Source organism: Physeter macrocephalus, chromosome 7 (assembly GCF_002837175.3).
Source record: "Physeter macrocephalus isolate SW-GA chromosome 7, ASM283717v5, whole genome shotgun sequence".
Classification (NCBI taxonomy): domain Eukaryota; kingdom Metazoa; phylum Chordata; class Mammalia; order Artiodactyla; family Physeteridae; genus Physeter; species Physeter macrocephalus.
In genome coordinates this window covers 130,930,468-130,956,656 of record NC_041220.1, presented here as the reverse complement: position 1 = coordinate 130,956,656, position 26,189 = coordinate 130,930,468, and the positions used below count along the sequence as shown (strand labels likewise).

Here is a 26,189-nt window from a genome sequence, read left to right as displayed (position 1 = left end):
TGAGACATTCAGAAATTGCAAATAAAAACATCCTATTCGCAAAGAAATTACTCAGCATGGCTGACACGTTAAAACAAAAGTGAAAGCCTACCAGTATTAAAAGACTTTGTTTATATAATAAGTTTTCAAAAAAGGAACATTCACCCACCACGAACTAAAATCTTTGCTGAAAACAACTAGTTTGTAATCACAGTTAATAATAATCACTTCTGCAGCCTATAATTTCATAAAATTCCTTTCAACGAATAACTGTAGTAAGAAAAGTAAACCACACATTACATGATTCATCATGTGATTATAAAAAAACTTTTAACTGGGAAGTAGACCATTGAAAAAAACAAAATTATTATTATTAAAATGATTCAAAAAGCATTAAAAAAACAAAAATACCCATCTTAGGGTAACAGACCTAACCACAAACTCTACCCTGTTCAATGTTACGGACAGTTTACCTTTCAAACTGCTCTTCTTTAAAGCAAAACTGGTTACAGTGGAAGAACTAACATGTGGAGAGACTTTTCAGAAACATGAGCTGTAATATCCTGGCACGATATAATTTGTGTTCTAATCATTCAATCAGTTAGAAGACATCTGTTTTCTGCAGTGTTTATTAGCAATCCTGGTTCTTTTAACTTAAAAGTCATGTCTCTTTCTAAATACTGTGAAAATTCATCCAAAAAATGCACTATTCTATTAATCAGAAACTAACCACTACACTGGTCTGTAGTTGGTAATTAACATAGAATTTTTAACTATATATGAATGGTTAAAAAAAAAAGGCATAACTATCCCCTGATATCAAAACTAACATTTCTTTGGCACTTGCTGGTTCCCAGTGTGTGGCATCATTGTAGGCACTTAGCACTACTTACTGTGGATTATTCACCATATCAGTTGTTTTGACTATATCTGTCTGTACCTGCAGAAACCAGTATTTAATATCTCTGTAGTTTTACTCTGATGAGTCTAAATAACTGTGTCCCCACCATAAAAAATTTAGATAACAATGTACCATAATTTAAAATGGCACAGGGACTTCCCTGGTGGTCCAGTGGTTAAGAATCCATCATGTAATGCAGGGGACGCTGGTTCGATCCCTGGTCGGGGAACTAAGATCCCACATGTCACAGGGCAACTAAGCCCGCACGCCACAACTAGAGAGACCGTGTATCACAACTACAGAGCCCACATGCTCTGGAGCCCACATGCTACAACTAGAGAGAAGCCCACGTAGTGCAAGGAAGAGCCTGCGCATCGCGACGAAAAATCCCGCCTGCCACGACTAAGACCTGACGCAGCCAAAAGAGAAATTAATTAATTAAAAAATAAAATAAAATGGCGCAATGAAAATACCATAATTATACACAATTACTTATGAAGATATATATTAATTAGAAAATGAACGAAATTTACTTGATTTATAATCTCACCCTTTTAATCTGGTCTGTCATTTGTATGAGAGATACGTGACCCCAAAGACACATTTTTCCCTCTCTGCTAAACATGGAGATGGTTCACCTAATTCTCCAAAATTTGGAATTTATACTTTTTTGGGGTGGGGGGCAGTGTGGTGTGGCACGCAGGATCTTAGTTCCCCACCAGGGATCAAACCCGGGCCCCCTGCAGTGGAAGTGCAGAGTCTTAACCACTGGACCACCAGGGAAGTCACTTATTCTCTAAAATGTGAATGCGAAACCACTTTTTGGTTATGATTTAAAGATCCCTGCAGGTGGAGGTGCCACAGGGGGTGGCATTCAGTTGTGGAACAAATAAACAGTGCCAGGCATGGTGGACAGTACTGGAATTACAAAGATGAAAACCTCAGTTCCTTCCCTTATCTAGTGAGGAAGAGAAACTGAGAAGGAATTCATGACAATACACATGGTAGGTGCAAAAGAGAGGTCATCCAGCTTAGCCTGGGGTTGAGGATGAGGTCAAGGGAGACTTTCTGGTAGAGGAGACCCCAGAGGTGAGTTTTAAAGCAACAAGTGTCTGGGGAGGAGGGCTTGGGGAGCTGAAGGGGAAGACAAGAAGAGAATCCCAAGCAGAAGTACCAGCACAAGCAAAGGCCTTGAGGGGTAATCCCCATGGCCTATGTGGATAACTAAAGCTAATCTGCGGTTGCCAGAGTGGAGGTGGTGAGGTGGGGAATGACAGGAGAAGTCTAATTTTGCAAGTTGTAATTTTGCAAGCCCTCTTGGACCCTGGCAAAGGGTTTGGGTTTTGTTGTGTAGGTAAGAGAGCATCAATGAAGACTTTTAGGTAGAGGGGTTTACATGTTAGAAATCCTTGAAGAGATCTACTTTGACAGGACAATGGAAGAAGGAATTGAGGTGGACAAGATTCAACATAAGAGGCCAGGGGCTTCCCTGGTGGCGCAGTGGTTGAGAATCCGCCTGCCAATTCAGGGGACACGGGTTCGAGCCCTGGTCAGGGAAGGTCCCACACGTCGCGGAGCAACTAAGCCCGTGTGCCACAACTACTGAAGCCCGCGCGCCTAGAGCCCATGCTTCACAACAAGAGAAGCCACCACAATGAGAAGCCCTCACACAACTAAGAGTAGCCCCCACTCGCCGCAACTGGAGAAAGCCCATGCAGCAACGAAGACCCAACGCAGCCAAAAATAAATAAATTAATTAATTTTTTTAAAAAAGATAAGAGGCCATTTAGGGGGCTGTTTCCATAGTCCAAGCAAAGATGATAACTAAGGCAATTGTAGAGGAAATGGAAAGTAGGAAAAACATTTGAGAAATGCTTGAAAATCACCAGGACATTGAGACTTATTAGATGAGATGATGAGGGAGAGGAAAGAACTGGTGTTGACTAGATTTCTAGTTGGTGACTGTACTTTCATGCACACATAAGCACAGACTTATTTTATATAAATGGGCACATAATTATCATACATGTCATTCTCCCTTCCTACCTTTCACTGACATGTTAAAAATGTGTTCTAAACAACAAGGTCCTACTGTATAGCACAGGGAACTACTGATATATTCAATATCCTGCGATAAAGCATAATGGAAAAGAATATGAAAAACAATATAGATATACATGTATAACTGAATCACTTTGCTGTATACCAAAAACAAACATCGTAAATCAACTATACTTCAATAAAATTTTTTTTTAAAATCTGTGTTCTTATAACCATATAAAACATATATAGGGTTATTTGTTACTGTTTGTTTTGAAAAAGTGAGTGGAATCTACACACACACACACGCACACACACACACCCCTTTATCATTTATCACTAAAAAAACAATTTAAAAACCTCTAATGGCTACATTAAGGGATGTAGCATGAGGGATGTAGCACATTTGGTCACTCACCTACTGATAAGCTTTGTGTTCACTTTTTTTCTTTTTTGCCCCTATGGACAACAATACAGTAACCATTCTTTTATGTAGGGGGATAGATAGATAGATAGATAGATAGATAGATAGATAGATAGATAGGTGTCTTTACCCTAACACTATACCAATTCACATTTCCACCAGCAATGAATGAGATCCACTTTCTTAAGCTCTATATTTAAAAAATATTTCACTTTAAGTGGAAGAATTTTTTTTTAAAAAGGGAGAAATTAAAAGAAGGGAGAAAAGAGACAGGAATAAAGACAAGGAAATGAACATAGGAAACTGAAAAAGAAGACAAAACATATAGTAAAAAGAAAATGACCTGAGAGGTCACACACCTTGGTTCAAACACTGTTCTATTGAGATTTTCACTTTTCTAAGCTTTAGGTTTCCTGTTCCAGAAAACAGATTATAGCTACCTCACAGGGCCGTTATCAACAGCAAATAAAATTATGTGCCTGGCACGGTAAAGGCCAAATAAATGACAGTTCCCATCCTCTTGCACCACAGTCAGAACTGGAGAGAAACTTACACCTTTATTAGATATAGCTCTTGTACTTCTGCACTTTTCCTACCCCTAGCAATAAATGAAGATGCCTCCAATGATCTCTATTTACTAGATTCCAGGCTAAGTGCTGGTAACATATGAACCAAAACCAGATACTACCTTTAAGGCCACAGTTCAGGATTCCCAAAAGGTTCCTTATTCCTACTACAGGTGATTACTTCCTATTTAGAAAAACATCAAGAGCATAACTGATGAACGTATCAGAAAGTTTAACAGAGTTGGAAAGACTGTACTCTCAAACTAGTTCTATTAGAATGGAGGGGGTGTATTAAAAACAACAATAAAACAAAACCGCCAACTTTTCATTGTAACTATTTATTAATAATGAAATTAATATTATATATAGACACTCTTCACTCCAGGAGATGGAGCTAAATCTTTCTTCCTCTTTAGTGTAGACTGGACTCAGTGACATGCTTTCAAAGAACAGAGTATGGAAAGTGAAAAACAGCGACTTCACAGTGAAGAAACCTGGCAGACATCCCCTTAACCAAGTGATCAAGGTTATGAAAAACAAGGAAGGACTGAGAAGCTACTGCAGACCAGAGGAGACTTAAGGAGACGTGATGACTAAATGCCATATGATACCCTGGATTGGATCCGGGAACAGAAAAAGGACATAAGTAGGGGAATGGTGAAATCTGAATAAAGTCTAGAGTTTAGTTAATAGTACTATACTAATGTTAATTTCTTAGTTTTGAAAAATGTACCCTATTTGTGTAAAAGGTTAACATCAGAGAAAAACTGGGTGAAGAATTTACAGGAATTCTCTGTACTATCTTTTCAACTTTTCTGTAAATCTAAATTTATTCCAAAATAAAATATTTTTAAAGTTTTTTTAAAATGTATTTATTTATTTTTGGCTGCATTGGGTCTTCATTGCTTCTCGTGGGCTTTCTCTAGTTGCGGCGAGCAGGGGTTACTCTTCGCTGCAGTGCGCAGGCTTCTCCTTGTGGTGGCTTCTCCTGTTGCGGAGCATGGGCTCTAGGCACGTGAGCTTCAGTAGTTGTGGCATACGGGCTCAGTAGTTGTGGTGCACGGGCTTAGTTGCTCTGCCGCGTGTGGGATCTTCCTGGACCAGGGCTCAAACCCTTGTCCCCTGCATTGGCAGGCGGATTCTTAACCACTGCACCACCAGGGAAGTCTAAAATATTTATTTTTTAAAAGGAATTAAATCTAGCAGTTTTAATTAAGATTTTTATAATACATGGGTTACATTAATCAATATTAATATAAATATTCTTTCATTTTTTTCTGAGAGCCTATGGTGCAAGCTGCAAAGCTGTCATTGTGCAAATGTCTTTCAATGAGATTTTTATTTTGTTCATTCTACTTTGCTCTAAACAAAATAACTGTATATTTATAGTCTGCAAAGTTTGACAGCACTTTAATTGGTTTCAAGGCCCTAAATGACGTGGTAAATGTGACCAGAGTCCTTCTAACCAAAGAAAAACTTGCTAATTTGCAAATAAACAAGTTCCATTACATAAGCTCTAACAGTATATTAAAGAAAATGAACTTCAGATATGCTTTTAAGTTTCTCAATTACTCAGGTGTTTCAAAATTCTATGTTGATACTAAATCTTTTTTTCTTCTTCTAAGTTATTGAATCTCTCAGGTCCTTAGTTGCGTTAATGTCAGCATTTTTCACCAAACAAAGTAGTATCACAATTTCCTTGGCCACCACAAGAAAAAACATTAACAAAATAGCCAGCCCTCATGGCACATTTCCTTAAGGAAAACAGACTTTTGCTACTACTTCAAACCTGTTATAACACTTTTTTTTTCGTTTTCGTGGGTAAAGCACAACGTGCTTTACCAAAGTGGCCAACACATGTAGTTACACAGTTATATAGTGCTAATAGGTACAGCAGGACAATCCTAGGTACAGAGACAAACCACACAAAATAAAAACACCATGACAAATTATCATGGATTCTATCTGGGGCTTGTTCAGTAAGTATGGGTCTGCCTAATGCTTTTCTGTGTTTTCATTTCTGTGTTCTGTCTACCAGCAATATCTAATTTTCATCCCTGAAGTCTTTTGATTGTTTTCTAAAAGGAAACCATGATTTTAAGGGTTAAAATCTATGCTAGCTGTTACAGCAGCTTGAGGAGGTGGGGAACCTGGTGGGAGCTGATGATGCTGCTTCTAGCCCAGCCAGTTACCACTGGAACAAATGTGGAGCATGTCAGAGAAGAAGGGATCAGCCAGTGAACTACTACCTGTGTAGTCGATGCATGAAATAAATTTTTACATCAGGAACACATCTCCACTAGAACTATGCTAATAATGACCCCATTCCCTACCCCAGCCCTTCTGCTAAACAGGGCATGTCTACACATCACTAAGTTAAGGATACGCTCTAACTCTGGTAGAACTGAAATCAAAGACCAGCAAATCATTTTTTGATAGGGCTTTATTGTGCTTTTAAAGATGTCAGGTGCACAGAGAGCTCATCACTTAGCTGAAATGCAAGTGACAAAAGTGAGGAATGAAAATTGCTATAGGAGAAAAACTGTTACTGGAGAAATTAAGTCTAAGAGGGATCAAATAAGGTCCTAGGAGAAGGTGGCACTTAAATGAAAACTTGAATGATTGTGACAAGCAGAGATAGGAAGAAAAGGTGTTTCAAACAGAGAACAAAGTATCAATTCGTATAAGTGTAGGTATGAAAGAAAATGTTAGGAATGAGAATGGCTGAATATTTCAGTGTAGTAATATTATGAACTGAATGTTTACGTTCCCCCAGAATTTATACATTGAAACGTTTCCAGCCAGTGGGATGGTGTTAGGAGGTGGGGCCCTTGGGAAGTAATTAGAATTGGATGAGCTCATAAGGGTGCAGCCCTCACAAACAGGATTAGTGCCCTTATAAGAGACACAGGGAACTTACTTCTCCTCTCTGCTATGTGAAAATACAATGAGAACTTGCAGTCTGCAACCTGGAAGAGGGCCCTTACCAGAACCTGACCATGCTGATATCCTGATCTTGGACTTCCAGCCTCCAGAACTGTGAGAAATACATTTCTATGGTTTATAAGCCACTCAGTCTAGGATTTTTTTTTTTTTTTTGGCCACACCACACGTCTCGTGGGATCTTAGTTCCCCAACCATGGATCGAACCCATGCCCGCTGCAGTGGAAGTGCAGAGTCCTAACCACTGGACAGCCAGGGAATTAATTCCCTTGGATGTTTTTTAAATAGTGGCCAGAGCTAAGACAAACAGGAATACAGGTGACTTAAAGGAAGATCATCAAAGATGAGATCAGATACGGTAGGGACAGATCTAAAAGAGCTTTAAAAAGCATCCTCAGGAATCTGGAGTTTATTTGGGAGGCCATCAAGCTTTTGAGTAGAAAAATGATTTAAAAGCCTTTTCTTTTTTAGAGCAGTTTCAGATTCACAGCAAAACTGAGCAGAAGGTAGAGTGACTTCCCCATATACTCCTGTCCCCCCACTTGCATGGCCTCCTCCATTATCAACATCCCTCACCAGAGTGGTACATTTATTACAATCTATGAACCTACATTGACACAACATAATCACCTCAAATCGACAACTTACATTAAAGTTTACTCTCTTGGTGTACAATCTATGGGTTTGGACAAATGTATAATGAAATGTATCATCTACCATTATAGTATAATTATAGTATCATACAGATACATACAGTATCTGTATAGTATTATACAGATACTATATGATATTATAATATTATATAGTATCATACAGTTCCACTGCCCTAAAACAATTGTTCTAATATTTTAAATTTTGAAATAAAAGTCAAAATAGATGAAGGCCCATCAAGTTTCTCAGTACCAGGAAGACAGTTTTCGTGTTAAAGAAAAGCATGTCTTTTCTAGGTCATCTACACAAAGACTTCAGTTCCAAAGAGGTAGAAATGCTTACACATTCAGCCTTTATTTTCTCTTTAAGTACTTGCCCCTTAGTATAAAGGAGTCTTGAGACATCTTGTAAAACAGTAAGTTATAACCAAGAATTCTCCTAATTCTGAATCCCTCAAGACCGGAGAAAACTTGATGAAATGAAAATGTTAACACTTTCAGGTTGTCTGACTCCTCCTCTTAATCTAGTACTTATTACACTGTACCAGGATGCCTCTCATAATAATCTGTTGAAAAAATTATTCCAACACTGCAAACGTGCTATGAATACTAACAGAATTAGTCTCATTTTTAAAAGCCTCAGTTATTTCAGGCTACATTATAAAGACATTCCATTGTAATTGAAGTGGTTGAATTCTCTGAATAATAAAGTCATCAGCAAACAAACCTGAAGTATTACTGTTAGTTTTTAAATCTCGGCCTTCTCCTCCTGATCACAGGGATGACCTGGTTAAGCACGTGGATATCTACTTCATTTTAGTTAGCTTCGCTGGTAATATTCATGCATGTGTTTAATTCTATTTTTGATCCAAACTGCTACATTATATCTTTTTGTAGTAGGTTCTCTAAGAGAAAAATGATTTTAGGAAACAAACTCTGGCAGCTGTATGGGAGAAAGACTGAAAACAGGAGAAATTAGAGGCACCCAGACCAGTTAGACAACTGGTAAATGAGAGACGCAAGCCCTTTAAGTAAGGCAATGCCTGTGAGAAGCAGGAGGAGGTGGTGGGGTGGATATCAGAAAAGCAAGTCAACAGGATTGGAGACTTACTAGATCTGAGGACCTGAGTAAGAAGAGAGTGAGGTCAGCAAATGAGATGGGCAACACTAGAGGAGAAACAAGGCAGACAATGAATTCTCTTCAAACATGCTGAGCTGGAAGCATACAGAGATACTGGCAGAGAATTACCATGTCTCATCATAAACCTAGTTACATACTGTTTGACTTTTTAACCTATATAATTTGATAAAAGAAAAATTAAATTAAAAGGAAAAAGTCAAGGTTCAGAGCAGGAGAGAAAAAGGAAAATATTACACTAAATTGATATTAATATATTGCATCACAACTTTGAATGAAATATTTTTATTCTTCGAGTAGCACACCCAAGTTAAAACCCAAGAAAAAGACAAATTTTGATATATTCATGGAATCCAGTTCAGAAATAAAAAGGTAAGAACTACATCTAGGCAACAACATGAATGAGTCTCAAAATAATTATGCTGAATAATCACAAAGAAAAAAAATAATTATGCTGAATCCTATTTAGAAATAAAAAGGAAATCCTATTCAGAAATAAATGGAAACCTATTCAGAAATAAATCCTATTCAGAAATAGAAAGGAACGAACAACATATAGGCAACAAAATGAATGGTCTCAAAATAATTATGCTGATTAAAAGAAGCCAGACAAAAAAGGGAGTCCATACTACATAACTCCATTTTTATAAGACTCTAGAAAACACAAACTCAGCTATCAATACAGAAAGCAGATTAGTGGTTATAAAGAGTGAGGCAGGCATGAGTAGTATGAGGGAGGCACATGGGGAAACTTTTGGATGAGATGGATATGTTCATTATCTTGACAGATGTATACATGTCAAAACTTATCAAAACTTAACCGCACACTTCAAATATGTACAGTTTATTGTATGTCAATTATACTTCAGTAATGTTGTTAAAAAACCCCAGAAAAAAAAATTTAAAGGACATATTTTCCTTCTTCTCCAGTCATTCTTCTTATTGTCAGTGGAAGCTCCTTAGCATTTTATAGCTAAATTCTCTTTTTAAAGTATCCTTTTTTTCTCTCCATCAGTCAAGGCTTTAAAACTCACAACAATAAACAATTCACTTCGAAAAATCAAAAATCTAAGTCATAAAATGGATGACTTTGGCCAACATGAACCAATGTGGCTTCAATGAGTTGGGTAGTTGTAAACCAAAGCAAAGAAGGCATGGCATTATTGCAAGTAAATGTATAATTTCTGTTATTTCAACACTGAAACTAGTCGGGATTTCCCTAGTGGTGCCATGGATAAGACTCTGTGCTCCCAATGCAGGGGGCCCAGGTTCGATCCCTGGTCAAGGAACTAGATCCCTTATGCATGCCACAACAAGAGTTTGCATGCCACAACTAAAAAGCCCAAGCACCGCAACTAAGGAGCCCAAGAGCCGCAACTAAGGAGCCCACCTGCCTCAACTAAGACCTGGTGCAACCAAATAAGTAAATAAATAAATTTTTTTTTTTTAATACTGAAACTAGTCAACAGTTTCCTCAACCCAACCCACCCTCCAGTATTACTTCTGAAGCTTCCTCAGGAAATTGCCAATATGCCAGGTTAAGATGTACTGCACCAATCTAAAAATTTCCTCTTATAAGTCTTAAACAAACCTATTAAAAGTACTATACCAGATGTACCCTAAAGACATTTTATCTAAAAAATGATAAACTTATTAATTCTATATTGACTATCGCAGCTCAAACTGGTTTTCAAAGCATGCAAGAAACAATGATAATTTCCAGAAAGAATATGCAGAAATTAACTAGAACCCTGAAAGTTCAGGATACTTTATGTGAATCAATAAGTAGCATAACTTCTTTAATAACCTCCATGTAGGCAATGAAAGACAATAGGCAATTCATATCTCTTAGCTTTGATGAGAAAGCTTAGGTTCGCATCCCTATGCCTTGCATCCACATGTTCCAGTGTCCTGTCCATGCTGGGGAGCCCACCTTTTGCATTGGTGACGCTGCAGCTTAGGGAAGTAAATACCATAAAGAAGAAACAGAACAGAAGCCTACCTGGTCAGTGTATATCAACTCTCATGTTCTAAACACCAAGAAGCGACAGCCATAAAATCTGAATCTTGGTAGGACTTGAAATATAGACCAGCCAAACAGTTTACAATTGAGATTTCCTGTACTTTTATTATTAGGATGATAAAGACACTGGAATATGTGGAGTGATCAGTGAATGACTGATATAGAAAGTTTAATGCCTGTTTTATAAAAAACCAAAATATTATATATGTGTGTGTATATATATATATATATATATATATATACATGCACACATGTATTCCAAATCACAAAATGCTTTGAAATAAGTTTTCTAACACGAGTTCTCAGCTTGCTTATTTCCTAGAAAAAAGGACTAGCTCATTTATTCACTCATCAAAATCAATGCACCCCATTTGAAATCAGGTCTCTTAAATTTCTCCACTGACAACATTCGGCTGTGTGACCATGGGACTATTATAGATTCTCTCTAGGTTAAAAATGTGTGATTCTAAGATGTAGAGAAAGCAAGAATTTGAATCTCACACTGTCTATGGCTCCCATAGCAAGACCAAATAAGATTCCACATAATCCATACTTCCTTCCAGCAGCCTTGCTTGATAGCCATGAATTTTGTAATTATTTTTTAAACGACCACAGTAGAAGATTGTACAAAGTGTTTGATCCTTAAATTTGTTCAAGTCTTCCAGAATATAATCTGTCCTCATTAAGCCTCTAGAATATAATTAAGCAGCCATTAGTGATGGTTTTCTCCCTTGTGCTTTTAAAGATAATGATAAAAATGTTTTACATACCTATGAGTGAAAATAATTGCCAAGTAACTGATACTCCTAAATACACATTAAATACTTGTAACTGTTATTTCTAAATACACATAAAATGTCATCCTAAAAATGACTATATATGGCGGTCACTGATTGATGTTTTGGCACCAGAATCTTTTCAATGCTAGTCATTTCAAGCTACCACTAATTACTTTGACTTTTCTAATCCATAGCAGTAAGGGATAAATTCCTTCAAAACTGAAGTAGCATTGGGTACTGTGAATAAAAATAACTTTTTCATTATTTTTAGGGATAGGAAAGTAGAAAATAACACTTAGATATTCTGTATTTAAAAATTACATTAAAACATAAAATAGAAAACAAGAAAACCATGGGAATGTATAGGAAAATACAGCAGAAATACCCCCAAAAATGCTAAGAGAGGTTGTTCTCGATGGTGAGGCTAGGGTGGATTTTCTTTCTTTTATATATCTATTTATTTTTATAACCAGAAAAATCTACATAATTTAAATAGTTGACATAAAACGTTGAGGGTGTCATTTCACTCCAAACACTAGTGAGGTTAAAGTCACAAAGATCATGACACCAAAGCAAGAAGACACTGCGACAGAACAGAATTTTATGAACACTCTAACAGATAGATACACTCTCATATATTACAGAAACCACCACAAAGAAGAGAACCTCCTCCTCTGAAAATCACAAAAACCTAAAGTAACAAAGAATGGCACAGACATTTCGGCTCACATTACCACACAATTGAAACGTGGTGCAAATAAACCCCACTTATTATAGAACCTCAAACACTCAGTCTCTACCACGCCAACACTCTCGAATTCCCCCCAGCCCACGTGTACACTCTCCAGGCAGAAGGAATGGATTTAATTGTCCCTCTTCGAGAACCTTACTCATAATCGGTACTTGTAGAGGAGTATGAACCCGAGTCGCTGACCGGATCTTCAGGATCACAATCCTCATCTTCTTCTTGTGAGGAAGGGTCTCCAGGGAGTCCCTCTGGGCTCTGACGTGAGCCGCACAACGCCGGAGACGCCATCAGCAGGGACGCAGCAGCTACAACTAGGGTAATTCAAATCTCGCAGCTACGGCTTGACGGAGCCACCATGTTGCCTCCGCTCGGGAAGGGGTAGGGGACACGTGACCACCAATCCTCAGCTTCAATTGGTGGCAGCTCAGGTTGCCAGGGAGACAAGGAAGCTTCCCTGAGAGAACCGAGACGACTGAAAGGAGCCAATGAACTTGAATTTCCAGGAGGGTATCCGGGAGGAATGGAAGAAGCTGAAACTTAACCACTTCCGCTCTCCTAAACACACTCCTTTGGAGCGGCGAAACTTATTAAAACTGGCGGAGGCCCACTGTTTTGTTTTCTTGCGGTTTGCACTTTGTTTCTACGCTGAACAGCTCTCCAAAACCTTAGAGGCGCTCCGCCTGAGTTTCCCTTGAAGTAAAGAAAGCTACCCTTTACCACTCCATACGCGCAAGGAATGGACGCTTTTAAGCAATGCCTTCTAGGTGTTGATGTAAATACGCGCCATTGTTTCTTTGGTTTTCTTATTGTTTCGCAGTGGCAAACATTTTAACAGTTCTCCCAAGCAGATGTTGTAGAGGTGCTTCAAATTGGTGCCCATATTGTGAAATCTACTGCGTGTTCATTTTCTAACTGAAAATTTTATAATTTGATGAAGTGTTCTCATCACTGAAGTTGGAAGTGTAAACAGGTAAAATTTACCTGTCATTTGCCAATACCTACATCAAATATTTTTTGTAAGTACAAAATAATAGCTAGCATTTATTGAGATTCAGCCATGGTTCTAATTACTTGTTCTATTCATATGTATATAAATATATATGAACTAAATATCCCTATACTAAAATAAGGAAACTGAAACTTAGAGAGTTTATTCATCTTGTTAATGGTCACATGGCTAGCAGGCATCAAAGCCAACGGAGAACTGAACTTAAGTCATTAACCACTAGATTATATTTACTCCTCAGGACCCAGTAATTCAACTATTAGAGATCTATTCTAAGAAAATAAGGGATATAAATAAAATTTATAAAACTTGTAAAAGTGAAAAGCTGAAAGCAATCTAAATATTCAACAATAGGGGAAAAGTTAAATACACCTTTAAAGTATGATGAATAGTATGATGTGAATAGAAATGTTTTCAAAGAGTAATGCATGGGGAAATGGTCCTATTGTAGCAGGTAAGAGAAGGATATAATGTTATTTTATGATCTCAACGGATGGGTGCTGGGGATTCAACTTAAACTACATGGGTAGATGGTAGAGACTGAAAGGTGAATGCGCAGTTTATAACATATAGTGTCCTATGATAAATACAGAGTTCTACTGGAATACTCCAAGGGAAACAAACTAGGGCATGTGGGGCCACAGCAGATTTCTTAGAGGAAGGCTTAACTTATCTTGTTATTACGGGATATTATGTTCCAGAGAAGAGTAGTGAAATGAGGAAGATGGGTCACCCCATGGCCCAGAGAGATATATGCATGAAGAACTCAAAAGAACCTGGGCAATAGCCATCAAATATTTAAACTTTCAAGTTGCAATTTAGTTTCATTTGTCACATTAAACTATGTATATTTGAATATCCTACGTTTTACGGTTTTATTTGTATTAATTTCTAAATTTGCTTTTTTATAACTGTAAACTAGCTATTGAATTTTATTTTGTAGTTTATTTGTATTAATTTATAAAATTGTTTTTATCTTATATAAGAGCTATAAAGCACAGAGCTTATGCCTGTTTATTTAAAATTATAATAAAGTTTGTCATCCCTGGAAATCTGCAAGAGTCTTTCCTGAAAAGAGAGGTCCATAGGGCTTCCCTGGTGGCGCTGTGGTTGAGAATCTGCCTGCCGATGCAGGGGACACGGGTTCATGCCCCGGTCCAGGAAGATCCCACATGCTGAGGAGCGGCTGGGCCCGTGAGCCATGGCCACTGAGCCTGTGCATCCGGAGCCTGTGCTCCGCAACAGGAGAGACCACAACAGTGAGAGGACCGCGTACCAAAAAAAAAAAAAAAAAAAGAGAGGTCTATATACCACTCAAATTAAAGAACAGGGGACTAGTTCATAAATGGTAAAGGAGATTCTTGAGGTGGCAGGAGGATATGGCACCCTAGGAACAGATGGAGGGCTATGACCTTGCTTAACACCTCTTCCCTGAAGCTGGTACCCAAAGGAGGGTGCAGGTATGGATGCTGACTTGCCAGTTTTACTCAGGAAGCTGAGGCAGTCTCCATGTGATGGTGTTTATTTTCTCTGGTAAGTAGAAGGCAACCTTGCCAGCTAAAAGTGATGGAGAAAGTAATGGGGTCAGAAGCCTGAAGACAGTGGAACCAGGAAGGAAGAGAAACAAATATTTCCATCAGTATTGAGGTCCAAAAAAAAAGATGTATTACTTTTAAAATCAGAGATACTATTATTTTAAAAGGTAGAATCACTAATAGTTATGTTTCACGTTAAAACATACATACTTATTCTCACCACAATCCCTAAGATTCCATTCTAAAATTAAAATGCTTTAGGCACCTCTTTAATACTTAGCCTTTCATCATTTTAAAAGCAACTTATTGGAAGTAAAAAAAAAAGACATTTTAAATTTTAACAAAACTCCACATTTTCTTTTTTTTTTTTTTTTTTGTGGTATGCGGGCCTCCCTCTGTTGCGGCCTCTCCCGTTGCGGAGCACAGGCTCCGGACGCGCAGGCCCAGCGGCCATGGGTCACGGGCCCAGCCGCTCCGCGGCACGCGGGATCCTCCCAGACCGGGGCGCGAACCCGGTTCCCCTGCATCGGCAGGCGGACGCGCAACCACTGCGCCACCAGGGAAGCCCCACATTTTCTTACTATAAATAATACTTCATTTTTTTCTATAAGTATCTAATAATTTCATACCCTGCTCATAAGTCTCAATTCCACCCCATTAAACAGAGAATAAAATCCAAACTGTGTAGTCTCTTAAAAAAACTTTCCAATTCTACAAATCATTAAGCACCAACTAGGAATCAGAGGCCTTATTTCCTGCTATGCATTAATTAAGTTAATCAAGTGTGTCCAACTTGCTAATCAAAATATCTTACCTGAGGTGCTTGTTAAACATACAGACTTTAGGGTCCTGCCCCACTTCAACAGGATCAGAACCTCCAGGGGAGGGGCCTGGAAATCTCTATTTTAAAAAGTAACCCCAGTGATCCTCAAAGGCAAACTTGGGAAACACTGCCCTTAGCCTTACCTCAGTTCTATGCTTCATACCTATAAGTCCCACTGACGATTTCGCAAACAGGATGGAACCCACTCCCACCTCCTGGTTTTAAGCCTGGCAGGCAGACCTCTCCCTGCCTCAGCACCCATCTCCACAAGCTTCACTTTTCCTACCTGCGACTTAGGATATTGGTACCTCTTTCACGGGACTGTTTGGAATCCAGTGAGTTAATGCACGTAAAATACCTAGCACACAAAGTGTCAAAAAACATTAGCTATCCTGTGGATCATTTACTCACACAGTTCCCTGTCTGTGGAGCGCTGCTTATCCGAAACACTACATTTTCCTTCAAGTCCCAATTTAAGCTGTACCTTTTCCAAGAAGTCGTCCCAGACTCTTTTCCTACCTTATAGTAAGAATTCCTCTTTCCATCTTCCCCTCATAACATATCCCATAAAGTTCTGGTATAATTAACTGCCAGTCTGCCTAGTATCTAAACTATTTAGGAATGTGTCTATCTTTGCTACCAAATGACAACTCCTAGAAGACATGACTGTTGTTGTTGTTGTTTTTTCAGTCTTTGATCTTACACAAAGTTGAACCAGAGCAAGAAGTGCCACATAAAAGTATATCTTTTAAGAAATGTCCTTGGGACTTCCCTGGTGGTCCAGGGGTTAAGAATCTGCCCTTCTACTGCAGGGGGCTCCAGTTTGATCCCTGGTCGGAGAACTAAGATCCCGCATGCCGCGCAGTGCGGCCGAAAAAAAAAAAAGAAAAATGTCCTTTCACACTAGATAAATCTCTGAGTTATGTCGACTTTATTTCCGTATGTTTAATGAACAAAATTCCTCCCCTGCCCCTAGAAAAAGTTACACCTTTGCTTGATCTTTCACAAAAGAAGAAATAATAGCAATCATTTTAAATTCTTAATTAAATTTTCAGAGTATGGTAATCTGATTTCCAGATTTCTAACTTTATATATCATATTTATACTAATTAAATTAATATTTGATACCCTTAGATATACTGGAGAGGATGAAGAAAGGAAAAGAATAAAATGCCATTTTCAGGGGCTTTATAAGAATACTGACTTTGTCTGTTTCATAATTATCAATTGCAGGAAGACTTAAAAGATTTAGACCGGGGTATATTCTTTTTTTTTTTGGCTGCACAGCACGGCTTGTAGGATCTCAGTTCCCCGACCAGGGATTGAACTCTGGGCCACAGCAGTGAAAGCCCAGAATCCTAACCATTAGGCCACCAGGGAACTTCCAGGCCAGGGTATATTCTTATTTTCTATTTTCCACTACACAAATGGCCAGCCGTCTTCTGAGGCCCAGATATGTTTAGTTTAATATATATGAGACATAAGGTCCTTATTTCCATTGATTACCATCTCAATTAGGCAAACAATACAATTCTGACATTAAATACACCAGATAAGAACATAATTAAATATTTAGTATCTTTAGCAGGTTCAAGAGCTCTTTCCTAAATAGTAATATAAGCTAGCAATGAGAACTAAATGAAAACAGGGCCACAGGAGGTCATGTCCATTAAAAAAAATTTAATTGCAAGGTAAGAAATTCATGTAACAGAGTTTTGTTAGGAACTAATTCATATCGCCTTAATTGTGCACATGGAAATAATAATTCATGAACTATGTAGTAATACTGACAACTGCAGTCATTTTAAAATCATGAATAATTAACTTGGTAGACTCAGCAAAATAGCATTTTAAAAACAGACTTCATAATGTGGAATTTTTCAAATTTGGGATAGAGTCATATAAGAATAACATTTCGGCAATCTTATGTTTATAGAATTGCGTTATGATTGAAAATTCTCATTTTCCTATATAAAAACTGAATTACCCGTAAAAATGTATGGAACTTGTTCTAAGATCATGCATGCTGCATTTGAACAATAACGGAATATAGGTGAGAATCCCGAAGCAAACATAAAAGTAACTAAAGTAGATGGCACAAAGTTTAAGCCCCAAACCCAATTCATTTACTCTTACTTATCCTCATTTTATATTTTCATTTACAAGTTCTAACAAATTTGGTAAACTCTTCTACTGCCATAGATCAGTAGCTGCCAACCAAAAGGAAGGAAGGCCTCCTTAAAACAGGAATACACAGCAGCAAAAATTGTTGATGCCTGACAGTCTGCTGATGAAGAAAAAAGTAGGACACATATGAGATTTACAAAAACCATAGTTTATAAATGAGTGTCAAGTGCCCTCAGAAGCACCTAAAAAAACCCCACTATGTTTGTCAAACTCTACAGTAATTTGATAACCACTATGAAAATGCTTGATAATCCATAAGTGCCAGGCATTCCCCAGTCAGAGCAGCCAGGTTCTCATCCTGATTCTGTCACTAATAAGCAAGTGACCGGGAACAAGATCAGTTTCTTTATGTGAAGACAGCAATAATAGTCCCTGCCTACTATACAGGCTTGCTAAGAACCAACTGAGATAACCTTTGAAATCTAATGTCTTACACGTTAGGAAACAGAGCAGTGTGTGACATATACCATATTTTCAAAGAGCTTTGATTTTATTATTTATTTTAGATCTTACTTTTTGAGTTTAAAAGGATATTTTATTCATCAGGAATTTTATCTAATGGGGCACACCTTTACCCCTGAGAGTTTTGGATATTTGAGGTATTTAAAATATGCTTATTTTGCTGTTGCCACAAGCATGAAATTTAGGTCATCAAACATTTTCAGAGACTCGCCTTTAGCTCACTTTTTCTGCTGGCTTAGGCGTCAAAATGTTGGCACTCCAGCCTGGACCAGAACCATACATTAGCCTTTAGGCTCTGGGCAAAAGTCACTTAGCTGAATCTTCTCAGAGCCTTTAGGAACAGCTGTCTTTTTGGGTTTTGTTTTAATTTTTTTAGGACAGTTGTAAATATAATCCCTTCTGTTTCATAAAACTTTACTTTTATATAGAGCACTTAAATATCACCTGAAGTTCACACCGCCATCCTGTGAGGTGGGTATTATCCCTTTATATTATAGAATGAACAGGAAAATATAGACAAGTTAAGTCTTGCCAAATCCCACAACTATGCAGTATGCAACAGAATAGGACTCCAAGGGAATGATTAAATTGCCGTAACCCAGTGCATAAATTTTTGAAAAATCTTTGCAAAATTCTAATGAGTGCTAATATGATTATTTGAGTACTTCCTATAATCAAGAGTGACACAAATATTTGTTGATTTACTTAAGTAAAAATAACTGAGAAATGCAATACTGAAGTTTTCCCTGACTCAGACAACCTATATGTAACTTTTTAATCAAGAAGTAGGATAGCTGAATATTTTTAGCTGACCTGTTGTTATTTTAATATTGACATATTTTGAAGCTAACACCTCATGCAGAGAAAAATTTGCAACTTTGCTTCAGTTTTCGTTTGGCTGAAGTATACTTTTCAAGAGCACAGCAATTTAATGCTTTACATTTTGAAAACCATATTTACAATGGAAAATATACAAGTAATTAAAAAATAAACACTCATAAGAGTTATCCTTTAAAGTAAGATGTAAAAATAGAATAGTCTGCCATTCTTTCTTGTCTATAAATGTTCTGTGGCTCAAGGCTACCGGTCTCTTTAATGTAATTGCCAAAATTTTGTGGATATCTTACAAGGGATGTTTTAAAGGAAAAACATGAAAATGTTGTAAAACTGGCATAAAAAAAAATAGTCCATGCACTGGTCTAGAGCCTGAGAACTATGATGAGTAGGTGAGTGTAGTTTAAAGGTTGTTTTCTCTAATTTCTATTACATTTTGTCTGAACAAATCTTTACATATATGAGCAAAAGGCATTTGATTAAATATGAACTTGTGTGAAAATCTATCTTAATGAAATGAAACACAAACCTCTATAGATGTTTCCAATTTTTTAATAAGTGTGTTTGAAAACATTAAAAGTAAATAACCACTGATAAAAATAATGCATTGCAAAAGCAAAAAGATTTTCACATATTGTTAAAAATAGAGAATTGTAGCCTACTGACAAAGACACTTAAGTTTCAGATTCCATTGGTTCCCATAGCATGTGGGTGCAGTTATTTGTAATTCAGATAAAGTAGCTTTTCATATACTGAGCAGGTTTATTCCAGAAACACTCCACTACTTACTTCTGAAATAATCATCTCAGTTTTGATGGCTGCAGTTTAAACATATTCTTTTATCCTGGTTCATTCAGACAGGTTTGTGCTTTGGATGTGAAACCCTGCAGGGTTAATCAGTTTGGAATTTTTTGGCACCTGACATTTAAAACATGAAGTAATTCTGTTGCATCAGGGTTTTAAGCATTTAAAACAAACACCCCTCCCAGCTTTAGCAAAGTCATGCTGTGAATGAGTTTCTAGTTAATAAACTGGGGGATTATTCATGGACTGTAATTTTTTCAAATGCAGGGAGAACTGTCTTTGGGAATTTAGCAGAATCCCCTTTTAGCTGCTCAATTGATAATATTTTATTGTATACGGCAGGGGCTCTCTTGGGGAGAGAGGGGAAGGAAACCAACTGTGGAAAACTGCAGGTTTCAGAAGACAGTTTTTAAACTGAAGAGGCCGGATTTCTTCCTTGCACACTTCCAACAGAACAGGATTGTATAAACCTTTAAATGTCATTCTTTACTAAGTTCATTTTTTCTATTTACGTACTAAGCCATTTTTTCCATTTATGCCTTTATTTCCTCAGAATCGAATACCATGTCTGATACTTTTAAATCCAAAGCATTATCCAATTTTCTCATTTCCAACCTTATCTTTGGCTAACAGAATAAGTAAAACAGGATACGATTTATTTATAGGCTAAAAATGTTGAATATTGTTTTTTTCCTTCAAAAGATTGCTTTTTCTTCAAATACATAAATGTCTTTCTTCTCTATTCACACTTCCAACAGAACAGGATTTCTACAGCTCATATGGTTTTGTACAAAGACTTAAAAGAGTCACTTGAAACGTTTACAGATGAGAGAACTCACATAAGCCTCCCCCGACAGATATTTGCCAAGCGCCACTTATTCTTTCTCACTACAAATGTATTCAAGAGATACTTCTGACATATTTCTAAGCGAGTTTTTCCCAGATCACGTATTATGAAGGCCAGCCAGGCTCTCTTAGAGTCAAAGCAGCATTAAGCTGCCTGGCGTTTCAACCATCCTCTCAATCTTACAATGGAAATAGAATTTGCTCTCCATGTGGATTCTTGGTTCTTTTCCTTCCATAAACCTCTAATCGTTACCATGGGGCTTAATATTTGTTAGTCTATTTTCCATAAAGTATATGGTTCGACAGATTAAATTAATACAGTAGCAGTTTACGGCAAGTTGGGATTCTCATCCTTCTGAGAGGCACTCCTAAATCTCTTTTGTGTAGTTACATGTGTGGATGCGCACGCGTGACTGTACGTGAGTGTGTGCTTGGGGGGGGGGGTAGAATTTAGATTTGTTAAAAAGTGCCTCCTTCTAATTCCAATCACAGCCCAAATCCAAACAAACCTCTCAGCTCGTTTTCCTGGAGAAAGTCTAGAGGTGTTTAAAAAACAGCTTTGTTTAATTGTATCTCTTCTAGAGAAGGTGGTGTTCTCTGCAGTGGGGTGGGTAACCCCGTCCCGCGCGGGGCCAGCCTCGGAGCGACCAGAGCGAGTGAATCCCGAGCGTCCGATTCTGGAAAGGGTGGAGGGCAGGTCCCGACTCCCCTCCGGCGGCGAGCACCGCCCCAAGGAAAATCCCAAACGAGACTTTCGCCGCAAGATGCCCGAAAGAAAGGTTGCCCCTCCCCTCGCCCTCATCCCCGGGAACGGAGGGCTGTCTTTTCCCGGATCCCCCGGCCCAGCACTGACCTGTGGAAGAGGACGCGCTGCACAGAGTCCAAGTCCTCCAAGTTCCGGGCGTCAGGTTTGGGGATGCTGGACCTGCCCACCTGAAACATGCCCACTTGAGGCTCGGCGGCAAGGGTGCGCAACAGGTAACAGGCGCAGAGGACTGCGAGGTCTCACCCCCGGCGCCCGTGGCGCCGCCTGCTTCCGGCACGGCTCCGGCCGCCGCCGGGAAACCGAGAGCTGAAGGAAAAGGCTGCCAGCTTCGGTCGCGCAGAGACCTGGGACTGAAGGGCGGCGATGTCAGCGACCGCCCTCCCTCTCCTTCGCCCTCGGGCCGAGCCGCGCGGATCTCGGAAACCCCGCGGCCGGCGGCCCGGCTACCTTGGCGCCGCAGGACCGGGGCAGGTGGGCGCTCCGTTGGCCGCCACCCTGCCGGGGCTGGCCCAGTCCAGAGTGCCCCTCTTCCACGGCTGGGCGCCCCCCCGCCTCTCCAACTTGGTCGAGCGCTTAGCAGGGTCCCGGGGGCCCGCGGCGAGCCGTCGAGCGCCTCCAGCCCGGCCGCCCGAAGCCGCGCTCTTTCGCCGCCTAGTGCTCTTCACTCTTCCTGCTGGGCTGCAAGGCTGTTCCAGGCGAGGGACACCGGTGTCCAGGCACCGCCCCCAGCAAAGGAAGCTACCACCTGCGGCCTGGAGGGCCACGAACAAGGGTGGAGGGGGCACTGAGGGGCTCCGAGGCCCCGCCGCTGCGTGGAAGGCCAGGAAAGGAGCAAGAGAGGCGAGCTGGGCGTCCGTTATTGGTGGGAATTTAAATGCTGACCAAAAAGGCCATTTACATTCATTCATCCAAGTCAACGTATACGTATTGATTACTTGCTATGTGCCAAGCTGAGTTTTAGTCTTTGGAGATAACAACGATAAATAAGAAGTGGTGGCTGACCTGCCTAGTGTGGACCCTTTATTCTCGTTTGGGGCTCTATTCGCTTTAAAAACATACTTGACGCTGGAATATAACACAGGAGAGAATCTAGATGACCTTGGGTATGGTAATGACTTTTTAAATATGACACCAAAAAGCTCAGTCTACGAGAGAAATAATTGATAAACTGGATTTCATTAAAATTAAAAACTCCTCTGCGAAGATGCTTGATTAGCTTGATGATAATGAGAAAACAAGCCACAGGCTGGGAGAAAATATATGCCAAAGACATTTGAAAAAAGACTGTTATCCAAAGTATACACAAAACTCTTAAAACTCAATAAGAAAAGCAACAACCTGATTTTTTTAAATGGGCAAAAGACCTGAACAGACACCTCACCAGAGAAGATATTCAGATGGCCAACAAGATATGAAAGGATACTCCACATCATATGTCAGTAGGGAATTGCAAATTAACACAAGGAGATACCACTACACATCCGTTAGAATGGCTGAAATCCAAACACTGGCAACACCGTGCTGGTGAGCATGTGGAGCAACAGGCTCCACATGATGGCCGTTCAGATGGCCAACGGGCCATCATTCATGGCTGGTGGGAATGCATAATGGTACAGCCACTTTGGAAGACAGCTTGGCACTTTCGTACAGAATTAAACATACTAGTACCATACAATCCAGCAGTCGTGTTCCTTGGTATTTACCAAATGAGTTGAAAATTTATGTTCACACAGAAGCCTGCACAAAGATGCTCATAGATGCTTTATTCATAATTGCCAAAACTGGGAAGCAACCAAGGTGTTCTTCTTCGGTAGGTGAATGGATAAATAAACTGTGTACATGCAGACAATGGAATATTATCTATTGCTAAAAATAAACGAGCTGTGAAGCCATGAAAAGACATAGAGGAACATTAAGTGAAAGAAGCCCATCTGAAAAGGTAACAGAATTTATAATTCCAACTATACGGCATTCTGGAAAAGGCAAAACTATGCAGACAGTAAAAAGATAGGTGATTGCCTGAGGAGGGAATGAATAGGCAGAGCACAGAGGAATTTTAGGGCAGTGAAAAGTATTCTGTAGGATACTATAATGGTGGACACATGGAGAGCAGGCTGGAAAATGTAGTTTGAGTTGTAAGGTACTACTGGTTGTAGATGACAGATATAAAGAGTAATAGATTAATTTTAAAATGTAGGATTATTAGATGGGGTTTAGCTATTCATTGTAGGATTTCCAAATGTCATCGTTGTAGGACATTTCTCTTGCGTCAGTTTCTTGAATCCTGGCTGCCAGTGTTCTGGGAGCCAAGTGGGTGAAGAGGGTGATTAATGAGGGTCTCATCTCTTAATATACATAGACTTTGACCTATTACTTCTTTTCTTTTTTAAAAAAATATATTCATTTATTTATTTATTTTCGGCTGCGTTGGGTCTTTGTTGCTGTGTGCGGGCTTTTCTTTAGTTGCGGTGAGCAGGGGCTACTCTTTGTTGCGGTGCGTGGGCTTCTCATTGAGGCGGCTTCTCTTGTTGCGGAACACGGGCTCTAGGCACGCAGGTTTCAGTAGTTGTGGCACATGGGCTTAGTTGCTCCATGGCATGTGCGATCTTCCCAGACCAGGGCTCAAACCCGTGTCCCCTGCATTGGCAGGTGTATTCTCAACCACTGTGCCACCAGGGAAGCCCCTTACCTAACACATCTGTTTTCAGTAAGGTACCTCACCACTGCCCTACACTCTGCCTGGTGTCCTTGAGTCCAAGTTTCAAGAAACTGAAAATATTTATATCTTTTGATTCAGAAATTAATCCCAAGGAAATGATAAAAAATGTAGATCATGATGTTTATCCCAGTATGTTATCATAGCAAATATATTAAAAGTATAAATATCCACAATTAGTGTAATACTTAAGTAGGTTAAAGTCCATTCATACAGTGAACTAATATGTATTTATTAAAATGAAGTTTAAATAGAAAGCTTACTGGCATTCAGTTAGGAAACTGGATGCATATTTACCAAATCTTAAAAATGACTGCATCTGGAAGTAGAAATGAGTGATTTTTATCTTCTCCTTTATTCTTTTCTGTATTTTTTTTTCAAAATTTAAAACAATATATATTACTTTTAGATTCAGGATATATTCAAATATAAATATGTAAAAAGAATAATTTGGGGCTTCCCTGGTGGCGCAGTGGTTGAGAGTCCGCCTGCCAATGCAGGGGACACAGGTTCGTGGCAGTCAGTGGTTGAGAGTCTGCCTGCTGATGCAGGGCACATGGGTTCGTGCCCCGGTCCGGGAAGATACCACATGCCGCGGACCGGCTGGGCACGTGAGCCATGGCCGCTGAGCCTGCGCGTCCAGAGCCTGTGCTCCGCAGCGGGAGAGGCCACAACAGTGAGAGGCCCACGTACTACAAAAAAAAAAAAAAAAAAGAATAATTTGAAGTTGGCATTCTGCACATGAAAAATTTCAATTATTATCTATTATAGATTTCCATTCTCAGATGTACATAAGTGGTTTTGCAACATATTGTATCATTTAAGGATACATGGGTAGCCTGCTTTTTAAAGAAAGCCCATTACAAATCTTTTATATACAGAAGTTAGTTTGTAACTATTTCAGGTAATTACTACTTCGCCTTAAGTTTTCACTAATTTATCTTTCGTTTGAAATGATTAGATAACTTTTCCTTCTGACTTTAAATTTTGTGAAAACCCATGATATTATAGATCACTATTCAGTTGTGTTTTCATAATAAATCTGGATTTTACATGTGTCATATTTTCTTAAAGTGAGATATATCTATAGCTACTTGTTTGCCCTTAAAAGCAAAAAGCCTACTCTGGCTGATGGAAGAAGAGGAAGTTAGAGAGATCTGCATGAGAAAAACGTACAGGACATCACTGGTTTGGAGATGGAGAGGGCTATGTGAGAAGGGCCTCTAAAAGCAGAAAGTGGTCCGTGACTGCCTGTCTGCAAAGAAATGGAGAGCTCAGTTCTACAACTGCAAAAAGCTAAATTCTACCAACAACCTGAACAAGCTTGGGAGAGTGTTTTTCCTCAGACCCTTCAGATAAGATCTTAGCCTCACTGAAACATTGATTTTGCCTTTATGAGACCCTAAGCAGAGAATCTAGTGGAGCCCTCCTGGACTCGTGACCTATGGTATGGTAAGCTAATAAGTGGGTGTTGTTTAAGGCCGCTAAATTTGTGGTATTTTTTTATGCAGGAACTGTTTGCATAATAGAAAACTAATACAGACTCTTTTCAACTTTGGTTATGGGAAACTGTTCATGGAACCAGCTGGTCCTGTGGGTGGGAATATCTCTAACTGTGCTTGGCAGCTCTGATGCGGGCGTGGTTTCCAAGACACCACACTCTTCTGGCCCTAATGTCATATTGCATTGTCTGGTGCCTCTTCCTTCTCACAAACTCCCCCAGGCACATAATAACTGCCTTCAAACATCCGAAAGGCCATCACATAGAACAGAAATTGCTTTACCCAGTACAGCTTCTGAGGACAAAATTAGGACAAGTGGACTCTTTTATACGAAGGCAGATTTATACTTTATACCACAAGTTGGGTTCCTTGGGAAACTGACTCTGAGATGGAGATTTCTATGTAGGAAGTTTATCAGGAAGTGCTGTTGGAATCAACAACTGTGGGGAGAGTGAAGGGAGCAGGATTGGGCAGAGTGAGAAGCTGAATGGTAATGCCGTCTCAGCAAAGGCCTCAG

At 39.2% G+C, this 26,189-nt stretch overlaps 1 protein-coding gene across 5 annotated transcripts in view; it reads right to left on the bottom strand.

Moving 5' to 3' along the window:
- The window catches only part of INTU (inturned planar cell polarity protein), an 84,865-nt gene extending 62,817 nt beyond the window's left edge, over positions 1–22,048 (bottom strand). For 3 of the 5 annotated variants that reach the window (XM_007113495.3, XM_007113498.4, XM_007113499.2), the window contains exon 1: positions 12,334–12,568. In XM_007113495.3, the coding sequence (XP_007113557.2) occupies positions 12,334–12,479 (146 nt within the window). In that variant the 5' untranslated portion in view covers positions 12,480–12,568. Of the gene's footprint in view, positions 1–12,333; positions 12,569–21,541 lie in introns of those variants that run through there. The other 2 variants (XM_007113496.4, XM_007113497.3) reach the window with 2 other exon arrangements.
- Positions 22,049–26,189: the final 4,141 nt, after the last annotated feature.